General features: G+C 42.4%; 1 protein-coding gene across 1 annotated transcript; it reads left to right on the top strand.

The window, feature by feature from the left end:
- Positions 1-15651: 15651 nt before the first annotated feature.
- Positions 15652-23215, top strand: COMTD1 (catechol-O-methyltransferase domain containing 1). Its single transcript, XM_034065434.1, has 7 exons — positions 15652-15783; positions 17083-17213; positions 18275-18380; positions 19175-19293; positions 19548-19602; positions 21610-21743; positions 22495-23215. Exons 1-7 carry the CDS (start codon positions 15702-15704, stop codon positions 22645-22647), a joined length of 780 nt encoding a protein of 259 aa, XP_033921325.1. The 5' UTR covers positions 15652-15701; the 3' UTR covers positions 22648-23215.
- Positions 23216-23592: the final 377 nt, after the last annotated feature.

Below are 23592 nucleotides of genomic sequence, written 5' to 3'. Positions count from 1 at the left end.
ATGTTCCTTAAAGTTTAGTAAGTAGAACACCATTAAAAGAGGTATCAGATTGTTCAATACAAGCTGTCAGGTTACAGCTAACAGCTCTTTCACCTGCTGAAACCCACAAACTTTGGCTGTCCTAAGAACTGGCACATCTTGTCACATCTATACTATGTAAAGTGAATGTCAAGATTGATTTCTAATCTTTGCTGAGGAAAAAAATATATGAGTACCCAGGACTCTCACTTCACTACCCTTCACTGATGGAGCACTCACAACATCCTTGGGCAACCTATTCCCAGTGCCTCACCACCATCACAGTAAAAAACTTCTTCCTTACATCCAACCTAAACATGCTTTCTTTGTTTTCCTCCTGATGAAGCTTAGTTTCCACTTATGGATGTTCCAAGATGGATAGAAAGGAAGAACTGAGGGAAGCTGTAAGCCTTTTGACTACTCCATGAGCACCAATTATGTGTTTCTATATTCCAAGATGCTGCTGAAGCCACATAACTTCACAGCCCTCCCTGCTTTGAAGAATAGAATAGAATAGAATAGAATATTACCTCATCACCCTAACAGTAAAGAATTTCTTCCTTATATCCAATCTAAACCTCTGCTGTTTAAGATGCGTTTGCCCTGCCCTTCAAGCATATCCATATTTGTACTACTGTGGTAACCAATGGCTCCAACTAGAGGATGACTCCATGATGTCAAATGCAGTACACATGCATAATAAAAAACAGTTCCTACCCCAGATGGCATCCTAATTTAAAGCAATGTGCAATGAGAGGGATGAACCAAGTACAGAGGGCCAAGTAAGAGGATGGAAAAGCTATCACATGAACAGGTGTTTACATTGACTGTCTCTACCCCTCTCCTGTTTATCACAGAGTGTAGCTGGGTACAACCAACACACCACAAAGGCTGAAACCATGAGCTGGGGGTTGAAGCTTTTTTTTTTTGTTCAGAAAAGGGCAGAAACATAGCATAAAGCCATCCTAATTGAGGGAACTTCAGCCGTTCCAATGCACTTTCAAGCAAGCAATTCCAAGTGATAGGGTTATTCTCTAGAGAAGCATTAGGGGAGGCACAGGTTTAAATGCTTCTCTGAATTTCACAACAGGTGGAGGTACTTATCCACCCTGACCTGTCCCTGATTTTTATAAGTACCTTATTTCATTCTCAGGTGCCTAAAGAGGACAAGAAAATGTGGGAGTATCCCTCTTCTTACCCCTGCAAAGGCAACATTTAATTTATAGCATGCCTACTATACACACAGCTCCACAGCTTGTATCACTCAGAATCCATCCACACCAGAAGGACACGACATTTCCTCCAGATTGCAATATGCCCATTCGTTTTCAGACACCAGTGCTGCTGCTTAGGATGACTACTGCACACCAGGAAAAAAATAAAAACCACAAAAAAACCCAAACATAACCATCCATGTGCCAAGAGAAAAGGAGATGCACAGGCCAAGCTCTTTTCCAAGAAGATTATGCTAGAAAACTGGGCAGTAATCTGAAAGGATAACTTCAGATGAATAGACTCATATGCAGCCCATGTACTTAACCTGTATGCCAACAAGCAATATAGCACAGGTCTGCTACTCATCCCATCCGATTGCAGAAGGGTGGGAGTTGGAAGCTTTGTACTGCCAAAATGCCAGCCACTAGCTAAAAGGTACATTTGGTTGCTTGTCAGTGCAGCAGATGTGAAATGGGCATTCTTTCCCTTCACTGACCTCCTCAAGGACAGCAAAAGCAGCTTCAGAGAAGGAAACAACAGAGATCAGCAAAAGTAACTGATTTTCTGAAACTTCTCCTTTTTGGCCCTATTCCCACATTATGCTTTGCCACCAGAAATCTGTCAAGAAAAATATAATCCCTTTAATATCTCTCTCTCTTCCATAAAAAATTCCAGGAAGTTGAGGACATTCAGATTTAAAAAAAAAAAAGTATCAAGCAAGGAGGGTTTGTGCTGATAGGTTTAAAAGGGCTGACCAGCACATGGGAATACCAAACACATAGGACTGAGACACCACAGAACCATCAGCCCATACAAAACTTCTCACATTCCCCTTGCAAATATCCAACTTATTCACATCCCCATTGAAGCACTAAAACATTCAATGAAGTATCCTAAACCGGGAAGCAGGTTCTTTAAGTAGAATGGTCTTTTAAATACTGTGGAGAGAAGTTGCTCCACCTGGCCATGCAGCATGGAGGAAAAGTACTGTGACCACAAATACTGAAGAAGACAGCAGGAAGGAAAGAGTTTCACTTCATGCCTCTACTTGAATCAGTGTTGGAGAGAAATAGGATGCAGACAATATAGAAATCTGCAAGCAACAATCCTACCCTTAAATGAGATTTCTCTTAATGAAGCATCAACAAAAAAGTGATCTTGCTGCTTAATGCAACAGTAAAATACCTGCCCAATCTTGCCATACTATAAAACAACAAAATGAGGGAGCTGCTTGTGGCAGCTCTTAGACTCCATGCAAAACAGAGACAGCAGAGATGTGAACAGATGTACAAAGGAGATGCTTCACAGAATTACTATCCTGAAAAAGGAAAGGATGCTTGCTTCTTGATACACTCATCGCCTTCTAGAAACTCCATCAAAAACTGACAAGCCACAGATATTCATTTTGAGCCTTAACAATTATACAATTTTCACATCTGTCTGCTTAGAAAGAGCTCCTGCACTATATATAATATTAAGTAAACTGACTGGATAAATCCAGCAGCGGTAAAGTTTTTTAAACTTATTAATTTAATCAGCCATTGTAATTTCAATTCAGGAACTGCATTTAAAGCCACTGGGACAGCGAAGTTATTAAAAGCAGGGTTTATTTACAGATCTGTTCTTAACAGCAAATTTACTTAATAAAATATATGTAAATTGTATGTGCTATTAATAAGCTCATTAGAATAGTTAAGCCAAGCAGATTCTCAATACAGTAATCCATACCCTTCTTAGAGAACGCCTCTCCTCTGTTCACAGAAATTTAGAGGGACCTGCCTCCTATTCTCAAAGTCAGGCTGTAAGTGGGGTATTCAAAAAGGTTAAAGGAATGACCAATGTTTTAAGCTGCTCTAGCTAATCAGAATAATAAGAACTTTAACAACATACTCCACTTAGTCACAGCAAAATAAAACAAGATCAAGCTCTTTTGCTATCCTGGCATATCCAGTTGACAAACATTCAACAGCACTGTCAGAGAATGTCATAATTTCACCTTAGCAAGGCTGCAATTACACTAATAAAGATCAGATGGAAACATTTATATACACAGAACACACTACCATCTAAAAACACCCCACTACCAACACACCTGGGCTAGAAATGCCAGGATGTAGACAACTAGGAACCAATTATCTCAATGAAGAGCTAGGTTTCTTAATGACTGCCTTGTTAGTGTTCACTTATTTACTTTCATATAAATATCTGAGACTTCCCAAGTGTTCCTGAAGTGAATTAACAATAGTCTTTCCATATTCCATTTCCCTTTCCAGCCTACAGAAGATTCAAGATGATGTGTCATAGCTACATGCACACACACACACCCCATGAATTCAAAGCAATCAAGAGCTAAAAGATGACTGATTCTAGAGAAAGCTGCGTCTTTCTCCCACAACAACTGAAGATTCACAGCCTTCTGTCTCTTCTGCCAGTAGTTCCTCTACCTGCCATCTCTAGAGCAGGACAAGTCAAAAAACATCCCAGTTCCTGAGACTGAGTCTCTTACAACAACACTTTAGTAACTAATGCCTATCCTTTCCCAGAGTTTCCAAAATTTGTGAATGCTTCAGTCATTCACTTCATGCAGTAAGAGACATTTACAACCCTGACACTTAAATCTGACATGGTAATACAGAGTCAGAGAGAAACAGGCATTTATAGAATGTGGGAATTCTTAAAGAGCCAAGGCCACATAGTGAGCGATCCCGATACCCTGAGCCTTATTACTGTAAAGTAAGAACATTCTTGGCAGGTATAAGCAAGGTCAATTGTCTTGTTAGGCCTCTGTAATTTTCCACTGAAAACGTGCAGGGAATGATCTCTGCCAAGGTTGTAGTTTCCCACTGTATTTTTAGAGTAAGGTATTTAATCACAATTATAACAAGTTGTAAACATTAGCTCTGTAAACGATAGTAACCTCTAGACTAACCAATTAGAGCTCAGTATCCAGGGCTGTTACATAAGGGAGTAATGGTATAAGAAGAGCACTGTATCTAAGAAAGTTTGGCAATCATTTGATCATATTGAACATCTCTGCGTTGTCCGGGACTCCTGCGTCGACAAGAAAACGCCATTCACTCATCTTTGGAGATTTTTTTACTTTTACCTACTTCGATATGAGCTCTGCCCCCAGAAATACCCGTTTCTCTCCACTGATCACCAGAGTCCAGACAACCTGCTCATATGCAGGTGCCTAAAGATGTTAACTCAAACCCCCTTAAACTCAGGTTTACAGAGCGCTTCTTCAGAGACAAACAGTTGTTGGAGCAGAGACACAAAATTTCTAATTTCTTACCTGGTACCAGAAGTCCATCTGCAAATAGCATTAGCCTCACACTAATTTCCCAACTCAATTTACTTATCAGTTGCACAGTCTGAGCTCAGCTCTGAGCCAAAGGCAAGAGTATTCCTTTGCTGTATCGCACATACAAATTTTCTTGCATTTCCTGTGAACAAGTCAAATCTCTAGTCAACTTCAGGCCCTTCTCTGACTGAGATTGATCTGAGGATAAGGCAGGCTTGAAAAACCTATAGCTCTTTCTTTATCCAAGAGCGTATGTCATGAACAAATAATTTCTGGTCATTCTGTATGAAGTCCAGGACTTTTTTCCCTTCACCACACACTGTGTTACTTTAGAATAGGCAAAAAGGGAAGCAAGCTCCATAGTCTAAATGGCTTTCATAGTCTCAGAAGGAAGGAAGGTGATGGGGAGATCAGGCAGAGAGAAGCAACCCCTACAACCAACAGATCATATGATGACAGTCATAAGACTAACTAATGATGAAAGTTAACATTTTGTTTCTACGAACATCTAGGAGGAACTGAACAATGCTCATGCTGTGCACTGACATAACAGACAAGTTCATTTATCATGGCAGAAAGTAAGAAGAAGCAGGATCTTTCTCTAGTCTTCCTGCCACTACCATTTGTATTGCTCAGGTTCTGCTTTGTGCTAGGGATACTCACAATATTTTACTCACAGAAACTACTGTCCCTTAGAAAAGACTTGCAAAGAATCATTTACTACCTCATGGGTTCAAGGCTCTAAAAATATGTTACCTAAAGAAAAACAGAAGTGAAGGATGACTTGCAGGAAAGCAAGTCATCCTTTGGCTTTGCTCAAGTCCGATGTGCTTTAGAGAACAAAAGAGAACAATATGTGGCATCATTCTGCAACAGCACCAGCAAGCAGGAATCTTTGCCAGGGACTCAAGAACATCCTACATGTGTTCAGTCAAACGTTTTATGTGCATTAATGCCTAACAGAAGCTCTTGGTATCTTCTGAGTGGAGCTCCAGAGGATACCCAAATACTCCCAAATTCCCACACTCCATCAGGGACTGTCCATTAAGAACAGACCAGCTGTCATCTCTGCACTTTAAGGCAGGAAATAAGTCTGACAGTACAGATGAAAGCCAGGCTTTCAAGCACGGCAAATATTTGGGTCTGGAAATTTATTTTATCACCAGAAGACCTACTACTGCTTCTAAAGACATACCAATACAAAATCAATGGAAAAGATACAGAACTGGGAAGGAGCAGTCAGCCTCAGGTTTACTAGGATTGTTACGGGGACACACCACATCCACCTGTAATGCTGTTGGCCTGTAAGTCCAAGCTAATTGTACAATAAACACCAAGTCCATGTTTTCTGGCTAAAATAAGGTATACAAAATACCTAAAATAAGGTATACAAAAACTCTGTAGGCTCATAAACCTCAAGAAGCTAAACAGTCCTTGAAAGACACTGCAACTAGACTGGAAGAGTTACTAAACCCCATTTGGTCAGAAAAATGGTCTCTGCCTTGGAAGCAGTCAAACAGCTTTGATGTTCCAAAAGGCATTTCATCAAAAAGGTGTATGGCACAGAGTAATTACCTACGTTCTCAAAAGCAGTAAGACGGACGACCAGCTGCATACCTATCCTCCTCTTGGACTAACTCCCAAGCACTCTGGCATTTTCCACTGTTGCTTACATGAATTAGAAGACAAAGGCAAACTGCATTAAGGTTTCTGCCAGTTGGGTAGCGCTTTGGGTTTTAAGGACCATAGCCTAGAATTCAGTTACAACAGTTACCATTCACAACATGCTACAAATACCCTGTTAGGAAACATAACAACTCTCTAACTGCAGAGCTGCTCTGTGCTGTGAAATATGTCAGCAAGGCTCTGCCAGGCTACAATGATGTTAGATATTCTGCATGTCCTTGAAATCCAAAATGTTCATGCCACCAAGTCTGAATGGCCCCTCACATACGTTCCCTTGACGAGAAAGTCAAGATGACTCAATTTCTACTTTCTGGGGCTTTTTTTGTTTTGTTCCCCCCCCCCCCCCCTTTTTTTGTTGGTTTTGGTTCATTTAAAAGAAAAAAGTCAAAATAGTGTGTTCTCTGCTCTGTATCATTACCTTCTTCCCTTATAACACAGGACATGTGAAAAAACAAAGGCAAATAAGGGCAGCTTCTCTTCCATGATGTGATGGGATCAGAACTTCAATTTATCTTCTCCAAGTTGCCTGTTACCTCTGAAGCCTCATTCAGGAAAACTTTGTCTTTCCTCAAGGGAGGAACAATTAGAGTAACAAGCAGCTGCTGATTCAATTGCCCCATTACAGCTGCTCCCATTTTCACAAGACTATGTTGTTTCAAGTGCTCCTTTGCCTAGCAGAGCCTTTACTGACATCATGCAGGTATAGTGTAATTTATTTCAGATACAGTAGATCAAGATAGAGCAAAAATAAAGCTCCCAGTGAAGAGCACCGCATGATTGCATTTCCCCTCTGTGGCAAAATGTAGCAACTTCAAGAGCAGAATGACATCAGAAACTATCCTTAACACAATGGATCAGGAGGGTGAAGAAAAAAGAGGGGCAGTGAGAGGAGAGGGAGACACTAAAAACTAGCAATTCTACAGCTGTACTTGTTATACAGACAGATAGAAAGAGCAAGATGGAACCTGCAAAAGACGAAAAGGGCAACAGGGAACAAAAGGTGCAAAGGATCACAGGAAAGAGGAGGTGCGAAGGAAAGACTGCAAAGTAAATTTCTCCCAGACATCTCTTCAAAGAGCATGGCAAATTCAGGAATAGATTCCATAGCAATTGTGCAATGTAACAAGAAAGAGCCAACTGTTGTCCAGGGATATTTATGATGCTTTATACAGGGAGGCTATTATCCCCTGGAATGGACTACAGAAGAATCATTTTGCTACTTCACAGGTCCAGGGCTCTAAAAATCTGTGTTACACTTAGGAGAGTAAAAGTGAAGTATGCAGAAGTGATCAAAGGAGAACAGGCTGGTTTTATAGCCTGCAGGGGAAACAACCGATCATATATTATTCCTATGACAAACAACTGAGAAAGTAATTGAGAGCCTAGCAGAAACCAATGTTGTTACCTCAACATTATTGATTTTAGACAGACATCTTAATCTAACACATGACAAAACTTTCGTCATTGCAGTAAGATATAGCTTTCAAGGAAAAAATTACATTTATAAAGACAGTTTATAGTTCAGTTAGACATTCGTATGAAGTCATGCCCAGGCTATAAAGAAATGGAAAGAAAGGGACTTCTGAAACACAAAATAATTAGAAAGTTCAATTAAAGAGTGAAAACATGAGTCAAGAATAGTAAAACAGAAGGACATTCAGATCTTCAAAGCACGTAAAGGAAGCAGTAAATAACTGTAAGAAAAAGGCTTCCTTAGGATTTTATCAAAAGGATGACTGGCACTTAAAAATTCACCATTGAACTCTTACAGGTTTTGCCTTGCCTAGCCTGGCCTGGCCTGGCTCAGCCTTGCCCAGCACAGCCTAGCCCAGCCTAGCCTGGGTTAGCACAGCATAGCCTATCCTAGCCTGGGTTAGCCTAGCCTGGATTAGCCTGAGTTAGCATAGCCTAGGGTAGCCAGGGTTATCCTAGCCTGGGTTAGCCTTGTTTAGCCTGAGTTAGCCTAGCCTAGCCCAGCCTAGCTTAAACTCACCTAGCCTTAGTTAACCTGGGTTAGCCTAGCCTAGCCTGCATTACCATATCCTAGCCTAGCCTGGGTTAGCCTAGCTTTGTTTAGCCTGGGTTAGCCTAACCTAATATAGACTGGATTAGCCTAGCATAGCCTGGTTAGTTTACTGTGGCCAGGTACCTAGCCTAGCCAAGCCTGGGGAAGCCTAGCATAGCCTACAGCCAGGGTCAGATTAGCCCGGGTCAGATTAGCCCAGGTCAGATTAGCTCAGATTAGCCCGGGTCAGATTAGCCCGGGTCAGATTAGCTCAGATTAGCCCGAGTCAGATTAGCACAGATTAGCCCGGGTCAGATTAGCGCAGATTAGCCCGGGTCAGATTAGCACAGATTAGCCCGGGTCAGATTAGCTCAGATTAGCCCGGGTCAGATTAGCTCAGATTAGCCCGGGTCAGATTAGCTCAGATTAGCCCGGGTCAGATTAGCACAGGTTAGTTCGGGTCAGATTACCCCGGGTCAGATTAGCTCAGATTAGCCCTGGTCAGATTATCCCGTTTCAGATTATCACAGATTATCCCGTGTCAGATTAGCTCAGATTAGCCCTGGTCAGATTAGCTCAGATTAGCTCAGGGTGAGGTTAGCCCACTGGGATTGCACCAGGTCAGATTAGCTCGGGTTAGATTAGCCCACTGACATTGCCCCGAGTCAGATTAGCTCAGGTAAAATTAGCTCCTTAATTTAGTTACCTCGAGGTAACCTTGGTTAACCTGGATTACCCTATCCTCAGTGAGCCTGGGGTTAGCCTAGCCTAGCCTGGGTTAGCATGACCTAACCTAGCCTAGCCTTGTGCCACTCATGACTGTCCAGCCTTGGGGACAGTCTCCTGGTGCTCCTATATACTTGTCTAACCTTAGACAAAACCCAAACCTGAGTCTGCTTAACTTTTAACTGATGTAGCTGCCCTGCTTGCCAGTTCTCCCACCACCAGCTTCTTTTCTCCTGAGTCCGGATCTTCCTTCTCTGCCTTCCTGGGAAGTGTTGCGTTGTCTCCTGCATCCTGCTGGGGCTCGGCGGGCGACTTCCGGGGGATACTCTTGGCCATCGCGGGGTTGGGAATGGCCGCGGGACTCACCTCCCCCACTGCCTGATCCCGCTGCTCAGCTACCGCCTCCCTCTGCTCCTTATCCGCTGTCTGTTCCCGCTGCTCTGCCACAGCCGTTTGGCTCCCCGTGCCGCTCTCCCTGGCAGCCTCAGCTGCCGGCAGCTCCCGGGGCTGCTGCTTCCCGGCTTCACGCAGCCTCACGTAGATGAAGGTGAGGACAAGGACGGCGAAGAGCAGCGGGACGGCCTGGTACAAGTCCAAGTCCACGGCCACGTCCATCCCCCCCCGCTGCCGGAGCCCCACCATATTACACGCCTCTGACATAAAGTACAGTGAAACAAAAACTTTAGCCCAAGCGCCATGATTGATAAACACGAACGCATCCAATCCATACACAAAGTACCCGGCAAAATCCCGAAACCGCGAGATCCAGAGAAAAACCTCTAAGAGCCAATAAATCAGCATTGTGACAAGAGCCCATAAATCTGCTCAGATCTGTTCTTATCTCAAACCCTCGGGGCCCATGTTGGGCGCCAAAAATGTCGTGGTTTAAACCAAGTCCCCCATCTCCCGGAGAGTTAGGAAGGAAAATCCAAAGAATGTAGCCCCCAGGGGTTGAGATAAGAATGGTTTAATTGCTAAGGCACAACACAAATCACCACTGCCATTACTACTACAAATCATAATGATAAAGCCAATAACAAGTGAAAAGAATACAACACCCCACCAGCCACCGACCCATAACTCACTCCACCCTGCCCGGCCGAGCACCGCGTGCTCCCTCCTCCATTTCCCTCCAGCGCTCCACCCCTCCTGCCCTCTCCCCCAGTTGCATCCTGGGCATCACGTACTATGGTATGGAATACCTCATTGGCCAGCCTGGGTCAGGTGTCCTGTCTCTCCTTCCTCTCGGCCTCCCCTCCTCCCCGGCAGAGCACGTGCTCAGAAAAAGCCTTGAACAAAAACACCCTCAAAACATGCTCGCTATCAAGCAACTGTTCCCAGCCCAGAAGTCAGAACACAGCACTGCACCAGCTACAAGAAGGAGAAAGAATGACTGCTACTGCTCAAACCATGACACCTACCTAAAGCTGCCTAGGAACCATGTCTACCATGCTGATCATTCATCATTCTTTAACATGCTTGATGAAGAACATCCCAATCCTGCACCTCTCCTGCTGCCATGCTGTTCCTTTAGTTTTGCTTTTTGCACTGGCAACTCTAGGACAGTTGCTCTTCAGCTTAATGGAAGGAGAAAACCACTGGGCTTCCAAAACTAGCCTCCATTTTTGGCATCCGTTCTCACATCTGGTGTAAAACAAATCCAGTCTGCTGGCCTCTGACACTGATTTCTTCAGATGTCAGAACAGGCAAAAGTTAATGGTATGGGAGAGACTCGTTAGTGAGGTGGCACAGCTGTAGCTGATTTGTTCACTGCTTTTCATTTTATTTTGCATATCAGAGTGATAAGGAGCAAAATTTGTCATGTTTTGTTTATGCACTTTGCAGTTTAAGGCTCAAGTGCAACAATAGCTTGAAAATTACAGTAGGCTGTGTATGTAAAGCAGAATACTCCACTCAGGTTGTACCCATTTCCATCACATGGGGACCTTTGCAGGGGCAAAATAGTACAAAGCTTTATTCCTCAGTAGCAAGCACCCATTGCATCACTGTGTGTGTAATTGCTGGGCCACAGCCTGGAAGGACATAACTCAGAACAGTCTGCCACCTGTTTTGAGAAATTCAATGTGCTTCCAAACCACATCCTTCAGTGGCAAACTCTCTTTGTCAGGCGAACTGCTTCTATCATTTTATCTGTCAAGCTGAGCCACTGAACAGGCTATTTCACTGCGTCTCCCACAGTTAAGCTCAGTTTGAGTTTTACAGTCCTTGATACTTGTGGGATATTTTCATAGAAGCCATTAACTTACTTTGCACTAGGAATTATGCTGCTTGGCAGGGGCTATCTCTCCTCACAGTACCTGCATGTCCAAAGCTGAACCTAGTCTTGTAATGAGATGGCAAAAAGTAGTCATATATATTCAAAATGTTGGCCTGTAAGCCACTAAGGCCTGAAAATATTTACCAATATGTCAAAATGCTTCTAGCTGAAAACTGTTTCTAAACCATTCGCTGTTTGCAAGTTTAATGGCTTAAGGCTTATGGGCTCATGAATCACCAGCTTTCTCAGCAGCAGCATTTGAAATGTTGATACCTTAGCCTTGAAATAGATGTGAAGGTACCACAGCCTTTACAACCTGTTATCGAAAGACATATTTTAAAAGCTCCCACAGAAGACCGAATGTGATAGAAGTAGCTGAGCAGGATGGAAGTAACAGAACCAGCTTACCTGAAGTCATTGTTCATGTCTGCGTTCCATTTTAGTGATTACCCTTCAGCTGGACAATGAATCATATTAAAGGAAGCTTTGATACTTACAGTTTGTCTGATAAAAAATCCAGATGACTTTAGAAGCAATGATGAGTATTTGGGAAACTATTTGTCTTATTTCAAACTACTGAATTCAACTATCAGAAGAAAATTTCAGAGACAAATTTCATTTATCACAGATTAAAAAAAAATGATTATATCATTCTTCCAATCCCAGGATTTTCAGTTGAGAAGATGTATGAACATTCACGGCAAAAAATTGCTACAACAGATACATGTGGAATAAGTATCTCTAAGGTCAAGGTGGTTATCCCAGTAAATGGCAAACACTGCATTACAGAGCTGTAAAATGAAATGTTAAGTGTACACTATAGTAGAGAGATAACACGGATGGAACAGACAAATACAGTAGCAAAACCAACTAGAAGAAAAAAGGAATCTCAATTGTGAATAAAAAAATAATAATTCTACATGGAGTTTAAAATACTTTAAAATACTCTAACATCAATTGATTTCTCCAGATCTTGCAAAGGGATATACACTGTGGAGTGTAAAATTATTAAATATGTACACTTCATCTACAATGCCTGAGACAGATGAATGAACATGTAAATATGGTAGGTAAATTCAGTTTCAGTTTTAATCAAAGAGATTACAAAAACGTATTAAAATTACATAAATAAATACAACAAAATGCTTACAGGTTTGTTTATCTGTGAGTAGCTTAAAAGGTATGGGAATTCATGGCTTCCTGGTTTTTCTAACTGGCCCCATCCATGCACATCTTCATGCACCATGTCAATGTGGATAACTTGCTGATCTGCTTTGCCAGTCCCATTTCTACATTGTCTACAGAGCTAAATGTCACCAAGGTGGTTGGTGTGTAAGGTTTCCACATACAAAACGCTCCTAGGAGGAAGGTTTCACCAGAACTACAGACTGTTGCAGGTATCAATTACCTAGTGTTGTGGTTTAACCCCCACCAGCAGCTAAGCATCACAGTCGCTCACTTGCTCTCCCCCAGTTGGATGAGGGAGAGAAACAGAGGAGTAAAAGTGAAAAATCTCATGGGTTGAGATAAACACAATTTAATAAGTAAAGCAAAGACCACATGTGGAAGTAAAGCAAAACAAGGAATTGATTCACACATCAGCAGGCAGGTATTCAGCCATCTTCAGGAAAACAGTGGTCCATCACACACAATGGTTACTTGGGAAGAAAAATGCCATTACTTGCAATGTATCCCCCATTTATATATGGAGCATGACATTCTATGGGATGGAATATCCTTTTGGAGATTCAGGTCAGCTGTTGTGTTATGTTTCCTCACAGCTTCTTGTGTATCTCCTCACTGGCAGAGCATGGGGGAAAAAAAAGTCCTTGACTTAGAGTAAGCACTACTTAGCAACAACTGAAACATCAGTGTGTTATCAGCATTATTCTCATACTAAATTCAAAACACAGCACTGTACTAACAAGAAAATTAACTTTATCTCAGCCAAAACCAGGACACCCAGTGACTGTGAAGCAGTGGATATATTACCAACATGAATAAAGTGAGGGTTTGTACACACTGAAGTCAGCTACTGACTAGCTAGTCTGAATCCTGTCTGTCCTACTCTTTATGTTTCACAAAAGCAACCATGTTCTGGCTCCAGATCAAAGATGTTGCCAAAGGCCTCCTACCCTTTCAAGAGCATTATTCCAGGGAGAAGGCACTTTCAGGCATAGCAAACATACCTGCTGACTATAACACTGGGAACAATCCTGATCTCCTGTGTAGTCTGTGTAATTGGATCAACCTTACAGATATAGGGAGCAGTGGGGTTTGTACCCATGTCCACTTCACACTCAGTTTTCAGCTCTGGGCAGCCTTCACCTTAGTCAGCACAAGTAGTAGGCAGAAATCTACCAAAACATTTAAATGCTCAGGTAACCACAGCACTGCTATCATGTGTCTAATCTGATTCCTCAAAGTTTCCTATTCAATAATATTATCAGAGCTATGTAAAATGAAAACTGCAACAAAGCAGCTGGCTCTTTTCAGTTTGGTTGGAAGACTTTACTTCTTTTATAACTCTAAGAGAGTGTTTCATCTTAACTCACATATCGGTTGTCTAAAGGAACCAATGCACTGTCCAATACACTGAGACAGTAAAACACCCTCTGACACTGCCACCCCAGCTAAGCTGTTGCTGCATGAGTGCTTGTGGGGCAGGGGGTTCAGACTGTTCAGTATGCCAACAATTCTGTTCACCAGTTCTCTTGGAGATTTCAGAAACCTGAAGTTTCCATAGAGCTTCACATGAGGCAGCACTTTGAGAGTCGAGAGGAAAACACAGCATTGGAAGCTAACAAATTTAGTGTTCCATGAAAAACCATGTCCCGCAGTTACTTTCTCCCTCCTGCTGCAGTTGTACAGAATCATCGCTAGATGGCGTTGCACAGTCACAAATCTGATTTATGGCCGCTGGAAGAGTTTGCTGTCTCCCACAGTTCTGTTCGGCCTAAAACTGACACATTGCAGCCCTTCCCGATAACTCATCCTATGAAAGATGGGATGAAATGTTTTCATATAAAAAAGGCAAAATGCACACAGAGAAAGTGATGAGATACTGAACAAGGGAGAAAGAAACTGACAATGTTCACAGCTTTCAAAATCAAATAAATGTTATAAGTGAACGGAAAGATATTTTATCTGCCAAGACAGATCAGATAACTTTCTTTGTTCTGCAAGTCAGAAAGCACAGTAAACTCCTTAGTGCTTGACATGATTAGCTGCTGCAAAAGAAATACAAAAGCTCTGAGCTCAAGTCTTTGTAAATAAAGTCTAGCACATACTAAAAACACAGTGATAGGCAAACCCATATCTCATAAATGCCTCAGTGAAATACTTAATCCTGCACTTAAGGTGCACTTAAAAAGAAAGAATGTTTTTCTGCTAACTGCTTTGACGCTTGATATTTTTGCTACCACAGGACCATAGTTGAAAAGTTATCATCCTAACCCACTGGCACACAATTCACCTGCCTTTATAGAGATTAACTATTTGCCAGAAAGAAATTTTTACCTGCTTTCGTCCTATATCTGTTGAGGCCAAGTTACAATCCACTCCATGCCTGCATATTCCTGGTCCTTGCTCAACACTGCTAATTTCATCTCCTGCAGAGAGACAAAATGATAGATCTTCACATGTTGCTTGGGTTTTGCAAAGTACAGATATTGCCAGCACTCTACAAAACAAAAACCAAAACCCTGGCCCACCTCCAAAAGGCACTGCAGGAGCCTTTCAGTGTGTATCTATGTAATGCAGCAAATTAAACAGAAAAGCTCTTTTAGCTTCCTTCCTAAGAAAAGAAAATGGCATGGTCACTATTGGTTTATGTATCAACTCCTTCAATGACACATCAGGGAAAAGATTCCTAAACAACCTGGCTCTCAGTGGCAAAGGCACTGATGCACCTCACCTGGAAGGTGTTTCAGAAGGGGGCGGCAACAGCGGCAGAGGAAACAGTCCCATTCCCCCTCTCGTGGAAGATCTTCCTTAATTTCTTTCACTTGGAAACTCACAGTTCTTTTACTCACGGAACCGAACCCCCACAGCCTTACATGCTTTTGGTAATGAATCTGCACACACCTCAGCTCCATCAGAGCGCATTGCTGGCTCTCACAGAACTCGGGAGTGCTTCGAAGTGTGCCTCAAAGGCACACCGGAGCCTCCGAGGCGGTGGTGGCACAACCCCAGGCGCAGCTTTTGTCACCTCACACGCCGCTACTGAGCATGCAGGAGGGGGAAAGCGCTCACCCCCCGCTAGCAAGGCCCAGCATCGGGCACCCCGGGGCACATGCGGCACCTCGAACACCGCCCTGCCAGGAGGCAGGGGCAGAAGCAGCAGCCCGGGGCCGCCCCACAGCGCACCGCCCCACATGCCTCCCGGCCCGGCCCCTCCCGCTGCCTCGGCCCGCCCCACGCCCGTCTGTGATCGGGCCGCGCCGCTCCCGTCCCGTCTCGGCCCCGAAATGCCCCTTTTCAGCGTGCCCAAAGAAGTGGCCGTCGGGACGGCCATGCTGGGGGTCGCCTTTGCCACGGGGATGCTCGCAGGTAAGTGGCACCCACGCACGTGGGGGCTGAGTCCTCCTGTGTCCCCACCGGGGAACGGAAGGGACCGTGGCGTCCCGCCAGCATCGCTTCCTCTTGGGGCTGCCCTATGGGTCGGGACTGCACTGGGCTGCAGCGGTGGGTACGGTGATGCGCTCAGAGCCACAGTCCCTCCTTTAACCCTGCTGCTGCAGCGTGAGGCAGAGGGGAGGGCACGCTCCCAGCCCTGCCCCAGCCTGCATTTATTTGGTCAGAGCCCGAAAACGGTGGTGTCCGGGTCACAGCTTTCTCTTCTGGCAACAGTTTCACTTCCATTCCCGGGGTCAAGGGAAGAGTGAACCCGGCATCAAGCAGGAGGCTGAGGCTGGTGTTGCAGCGCAGCCGCTTGGGTACTTACCCTTTGACTTAAAGCAAACTGTTGAAATAATCTACACCTCGGGGTGATCGTCTATAAAATAGAGCCACTAACAAAACAAAACAAAAATCTCGAAATAATAGTGTGCTTTAATCGCAAGCAACCATCAGGAGATGTGGAACTGAGATTTTTTTTGTTCAGATTTTGTTGTGATTTTGGTTTTGGTTGTTTTGGGTTTGTTTTTTGGGGTTTTTTTGTGTTTTTTTTTTTGTTGTTGTTGTTATTTCTTGGAAATATTTGCCCCATTTGGTAAAAGAAGCATTGGGCATCAAAGCTGTGATCAGTTCTGTATTTAAGTAGACAAGCAATAGTCCTTAAATTTCAGCTTTCAGCACATACTTCCTTTACACACTGGTTTCATGCTAAACAAGCCATTGAGCAATTTCTCTGGCAAAAAGGCTGGGAAGGATTCAGGAGAACACAGGGCTTGAGAAGATGCATCAGCTGACAGCCCTAAAGACCAGCGGCCTCTATCAACTGCAAAACAAGGTCCCTGGAGTAAGAAAATAATGTGCCTCATTCAGGCTTCTCTGGTTACACTTGCCCTTTGAGTTTTGATGTGGTTACTTGTGCTGTAAGAACATGACAGCTCATAACCTTCACATCAGCCACTGATGGAGAGAACCACAGCACTCAATCCTTTCCCTTTGAGCCTTTGCACACTTGGGCTGGACATCTTAGAGGTTAAAAAGAATAAAGTTATATATATATATATACACATATATATATATATATATCCCCCATTGAGCTGTCCAGCTATGTTGCTTTTTCTTTTTCCCTGGACTTTTCAAAGCAAAGAACTCTTTAGCCTTTAGTAGTACTTGAGTGTTTGCTTTACTTAAGCAGACAATAACTGAAAAAGATAAATGTTTGCTTGTTTCTTGTAGGTAAAAGATACCCTTTAATTTTTGGGACACCCAAATCACCCAGGAGTATTATCGGGAAAAGCAGTCCTATCCGGCAATACATACTGGATCACTCTTTGCGAGAACATCCAATTCTAAAGAAGCTGCGACTGGTCAGTATTTTATGCCCCAACACAGCTTTCTGTTTAGTATTGTTACTGTTCCACCGAGGGCTTTTTGGTATTGCCCAGACTTCATCCTGAACTGCTGGACTCTCTGTGATACTCCCTGGTCCATCTTATTTGTACATATTAGATTTTGTTTTCAACTGGTAATAGCCAGATTCTTCAATGTTCAGGCTACCTAAATTAGTATCTAATTATATAATCACACATTTTAGACATGTATTTTTTTTCAACCATGGCTCCCAAGCCCATGTGTTTGAACCGCACTTGATTTTGACCTGAACAGATGACTTCTGTTCATTTCAGCTGCCACATAAGGAAACTAGCTCAGAGAGGTGATACTGAAGCTTGCTCAGAAGAGACCTCATGACTCAGGACTGAGTCATTTCAAGTGAGACAAACTACTCCTCTATAAAATCAATTAAATACCAAGTACTGGAGCTGGTTGATTAGAATGAGCCCTAGAGGAAGAAAGGAAGTGGGCAGACTGTTCAGCTGTCATGGCACAGCCCTGCTTCCCCCTCCTCAATGCCAGAGGCCCTTCTACACTGTCATAGGTACCACTTCTCCAGCTCTGTGCTATATAGCCAGAACCATGTGATCTGAGCTTTGGCAACAGACTTTAACCTATCAGTTCATAAAACCATCCTACATGTCTTGGAGGAATAATGACAAAGCTTATAGTTAATTTAAAAAAGTGCATCTGTTTATGTAAAGTCACAGAAATAAACGACTTTAACAGTCAAGGATCCTCTATGGTTCTCCATCAGCTGTAACTATTGCAGAGTTCGCTACAGTCACAGTAACTCTGGGGTATATTAGTGCTTTGAGTGATTAGCTACTGTTTATGATATACACTGCCCACCTTCCTTGGTCCCTGTTAAATTAAAACCAATTTCTGGCTTGCAGACAGAACAAAAAGCCATCTAAAATGAAAAAGGCAGGAGAATCTGGTTTTCCTGTTTGTTCTCTGTGTATTTTCACTAGGACATTGTTTTGGAAGTTACGGGGTTTTTTTTGCCAACGTGTTATTTTCCCCCCCTTTCTAGCTCACGGCTGATCATCCTTGGGGTAGAATGATGGTGTCCTGTGACCAGGCACAGTTTATGGCAAATTTGGTCAAACTCATCAAAGCCAAGAAAGTTATTGAAATAGGTAAGAGTGTTACTTTTTTCTCTTTATAGTAGAATAAAGCTCCTGGCTGTGCTTCTCCAAATACAGCTGTGTTTACATATCGAGATATAGGAAGGCACTGCATAGCCGTCTCAGCAAACAGGTGGGCAAACTACAGTGTGAAAAGTAGCATTAGATTTGCACTTGCTTGCCACTTTTTGCACTCAGCAATTCCAGCATCAACATGGATGTCTTGTCAACTCTGGGGCAATCTGGAAAAATAAGATGAACAGATCAGCTGGGTCTCCAGCAGCTGCAGCACAGGGTGCATCCTCTCCTTCCTGTGTCAGTTTCTTGCCAGAAGGAAATGTTTTGCTGCACAGGCCCTGCATCCAATCCACTTTGCTTGATGAACCTATATTAACAGGATGTCACAAAGCCAGACTGATGCTGAGCAGCCAAGTGTGGGTCCTCATCATCTTCATTCTTGACCTGGTTATTACCTGGCTGTTATGGTTATTTTGCTGCTGGTCCTGTGCTTTGGCTCAGGATTTAGCTCCACTTTTAACTAAGGGTGCTCCTTACAATGCAGGATGAGACTTTGCACTGTGTGTCCAGGACACTTTTGGACAAAGCCACCATGAAGGTTTGTTAAAATATTGATTCAAAAAATAACAAGAACTAAGTTGAGGTAACAATTGCTCCCAACCCACCATTACATTAAAAATGAAGGGGAAAGCCTTTTGTGTTCATTAACAAATTGCCATCCTTGCCTCCTTTGGGGGTTTTACTCTGTTATTTATGCTAAATGTTCATGACTCTTGTGATTTTCCTAGGTGTTTTCACTGGTTATAATGCCTTGAATATGGCACTTGTCCTGCCAGATAATGGCAGAGTTGTTGCCTGTGATATAAATGAGGACTATGTTAAAATTGGAAAGCCACTGTGGAAGGAGGTAAGCAACATCTCTTCTGTTACTCAGCTGTATTTGCATGTCAAGGGATTTTGGTATCTTAGACTTGCATATCCACTAGAAGCATACCTGTCATTAAAAGAGGCTGAGACGCTTCAACTTGGCAAGATGAATGAGTGATGTCTGTAACCTAGAAACAATAGAAAAAATATCTGAACACGTCACTCTTGGGGTGCAACCTAGTGATATGGGTTTTCTTGACTGCTTTCATTAACTCTTTGTTCTTTTCATTCTAGGCAGGAGTAGAGCATAAAATTGACCTACGGATTAAGCCAGCAATTCAAACACTTGGTAAGTAACCTACAATACTTCTGATTTTTCCTTCTCCTAGAAATAGAGGATGATTATAATACTGATGAAATGTAAAGCCAAATATGCTTGTGGATGTGGTCCATTTGCTAACAGTAAGAAAGCTTCTCTTACATGAAAAAAAAATGAATACATAAATCAGAAAACTTCACTTCAGACGTTCATAGTTTTCCTGCATGCTAGCAGAGAGGAGGAAAACACTTGCCCTGTGTAGTGGGCTATACTGGTCAGTCACCTGCCCTGTCCATCACCTTGTTTAATCTATAAAGTATGATTGTCAGCTGCTTCTGGGAAAGCTGATTTATGCAGATTAATTAGACAAAGCCCGATTTCTCCTATCTGTTGTCCATTCTAAACAAGCAGTCCTTTGTTAGGAAGAGTTTTCTGAAAGGGCTGAGGTGCAGAAAAAACACAAACCATTGTAAAACTTAGTGTATAACAGTTGAATTGTTTCCAGAGGAGTTCAAATTTAGGATGCAAGGCCATTAGAAAGGCAATAACTTTATCATTCAAGAAAATAAGATGCAGGGCAGAGGGAATACTAAGAAATATTCTGAAAATGCAAGAAATTTGCTAGGAATGGAAGAGGTAGAAGAAATTTTCCAAGAAAGGTGGTTGATGGATCCAGATCCATCAATAACCTTGTATTACTTCCAAATTCATCCATCCTTTCAGAAGAGGCAAATAAGCAGTCTGCTAGGATGCACTGCTGTCCTTGAAGTCAGATGGAGAGCTTTGTCTAGGCAGTGCTTCAGCCAAAAAGATCCTCTGTTGACAGAAGATAAGGGTAGGGGTTGGCGAGAGGGGATGTCAAGAACCTTAGGAAGGCAACAATCAGCTGCTCCACAAGTGGTGATTTGGAGTTCTCAGGCAACAAGCCACTTTCTGAAAACTTAAAACCAAATTCCACTTGCCTTGGCCAACAGAAGGACTACTTACAGCAGTCTTTTGCTGTGATAAAGATCTATGACAGGGTTTGTTCATGACTGTTGTTATGGTTTAAGCCCAGTCAGCAACTCAGCCATGCAGCCACTTGCTCACTCCCCGCTTCTTCTTCCCCCCTGTCCCAGAGGGATGTGGAGGAAAATCAAAAGAATGTAACTCCCACGGGTTGAGATAAGAGCAGTCCAGTAACTAAGGTATAACACAAACCACTACTGCTACCACCAGTGATAATAATGATAAGGGAAATAACAAGGAAAGAGAATACAACTGCTCACCACCTGCTGACCACACCAGCCTGACCTGAGCAGTGATCTCACCCTTCTGGGTAACTCCCTCCAGTTTATATAGTGGGCATGATGTGCTGTGGTATGGAATACCTCTTTGGTTAGTTTGGGTCAGGTGTCCTGTCTCTGCTTCCTACCAGCTTCCCCTCCTCCCTGGCAGAGCAGGAGACTCAGAATGTCCTTGGTCAGAGTAAACATTACTGAGCAGCAACTAAAAAACATCGGCGTTATCAGCACTGTTCCCAGGCTGAAAGTCAAAAACACAGCACTGCACAGCCCTGCACCAGCTACTAAGAAGGAGAAAAATGACTGCTGAATCCAGGACACCTGTACTTGATAAGCAATAAGAGATTAGCATTTAGGACTTGCTCATAAATGTACAAAAACCCTAATCCATTTAGGAAAACAGCTCTTCTCTATCAGCTCAAAAAAATATCTGAAGGTGTAGAGTGTGTCCAGTTTCAAACTGTTTGCCTTGTTTTTACTGCACCTTTCAGCAGCCCTAGCTGTATGCTGCAGGTTTAGAACTATTCAATGAACTTCTAAGTAGGCAGAACTCAGTAACTGAGTGTTTTATGGCATACATCATGTCTAGATTGGTTTCTGTGGGATAGGCTTTTCTGGTAATTAGCTATAGAGGAATAAGCTGCCTGGTCAAGGCACCAAAAACATTATTAAATGAGAACTTTGACACAAATGGATTACTTCCTCCTACACAGCATTAACCAGGGTGCAATGACTCACTTTGTTGCCCATCTAGATGAACTGTTGGCCAGTGGAGAAGCGGAAACCTTTGACTTTGCTTTCATTGATGCAGATAAAGAAAGCTACAACGAGTACTATGAAAAATGTTTGCGCCTCATAAAAAAAGGCGGAATAATAGCCATTGATAATGTAAGTACCGGGGTTGTAGTGGTAGTAGCACAGAGCATTACAGCTTTTGCCTCTGGGAAAGAAACAAGTCACAGTGGGATTTTAGTAATGTCATTTCTGACCTGCAACTTTGTTGCCAATTGCAGTGTTTGTTCCATGTTATACAACAGAGGCTTTAAAATTCAACATAAATTCCTAAAGTAAGCTATACAGAACACTCATATAAGCAAGGAATAAAACCCTTTAAAAGAAAGGACTAATGTGCTAAATACATGTTGGTACATAAACAGCCTGTGATAGCATAAACTTATAATTTCTGATAATATGTTCATATTATTTATATTTATATTACAAATGTATTTGTCTGATTTGTCTTATAGTACATTTTCTACTATATATAGTACTTACACAAGATCAAAGGTAGCACTTGCAATCATTAACTACTAATAAGTTACTAATTAATAATTTTTACTAGAAAGAAAGAACGATGTTAAACTTGAAGCACCTTCAGGGTTATGGTGGCAGCTGAATAGGGGCTTTTAAAAATACCTATTGTTTAAACACATCTTTTTCATTTCAGCTTCTAATTTGTAGCAGAATTACAATTAACCAAACCTGTGGACTCCCAATCCCACTTGCTTGTGAGAACTATATTTGAGACTAGAAACCTTAAACACAATAAATACTGATTTCTGGAAAATAAGCAGGACCTTTGTGGCCCATGGAACACACTGGGACAAATTAGGTGCATGACATGTCTTTTTTTCAATAGGTCCTATGGAATGGAAAGGTGCTAAACCCAAGAAAGGATGATTTGGCAGCCCAGAGCATCCACCACCTCAATGAAAAGCTTCTCAGAGATGCACGAGTCAGTATCAGCATGATCCCAATGGGGGATGGAGTCACATTAGCGTTCAAGTTGTAAGTGAAGGAAGCCCAGCAAATGGGAAACAAAAGCAGCATCAAATAATATGGAAAAATGCAGGCAGCATCAAAAATGGTCATTTAACCTGTAACTCCACTGGGTATCATAGTCTGGGAAAGTAGACTTTAGGAGCAGCAGGATCCTAAATACAGCTAGGTTGAGAAGAGAGACTTATTTTGAGATCCACTATGATTTCTTATTCTAATTGCAATAAAGCAAATAAAGTTATGTGAGGTTGCCCTTGCAAGACAGTGGTTGAAAAAATCTTGCTCTGTAGAATGAGAGTTCCCAACAAGTCAATGCAACAAAGTAGGTTTCTGTCCTACAATAGGCTATAGAGTAGCAAAATAATCAGTCCTACTATCAAAAGGAAGTGGAATTTACTAATATTAATAGTTGTTATAAAAAAGGAGATTTTAATGAAACATACACAACATCAGGAAGATTGTGAGCCTTCTCTAAAATAGTGAAAGTCACTAGTAATCTTTGATGGGTACTACACAACAAGCCTCAAATATACACTTGTCAAAGGATAAGTGGGATTTCCAATACAGAGCACTCCCTAAAACCTTTGTGTGCAAGGACTGGGCTTCTTTAACTTAAGCAACAGCACAGGTAGATTTTTCTGAAGTCAGAATGAGGAAGAACAAATGGACAAGGAGGAAACCAAAAGAATTCTTCCTGTTCTTCCTCTTCCTCCCACCTGCCCCCAAAGAAGCAACTTGCTAGTGCTTGTCTCTTAGAAAGCTGCAAACACAGAGCATTGAAGGCACGTCTACAGAAGGAAAATGATTTCATGGCAATGCAATATAGCTATTAGCTGGCTATATAATCATTGCTGCAAGCAGAGATTCCGTTCCTTAGCAGCATGCCACAAAATAATGCTTTTTCCATGCCCTACCACAGTATTTTTCCTACAGTATTCTTAAGTCCTCGTTAACTTCA

Source organism: Melopsittacus undulatus, chromosome 8 (genome assembly GCF_012275295.1).
Source record: "Melopsittacus undulatus isolate bMelUnd1 chromosome 8, bMelUnd1.mat.Z, whole genome shotgun sequence".
Classification (NCBI taxonomy): domain Eukaryota; kingdom Metazoa; phylum Chordata; class Aves; order Psittaciformes; family Psittaculidae; genus Melopsittacus; species Melopsittacus undulatus.
This window is presented reverse-complemented; position numbering and strand designations above follow the sequence as displayed.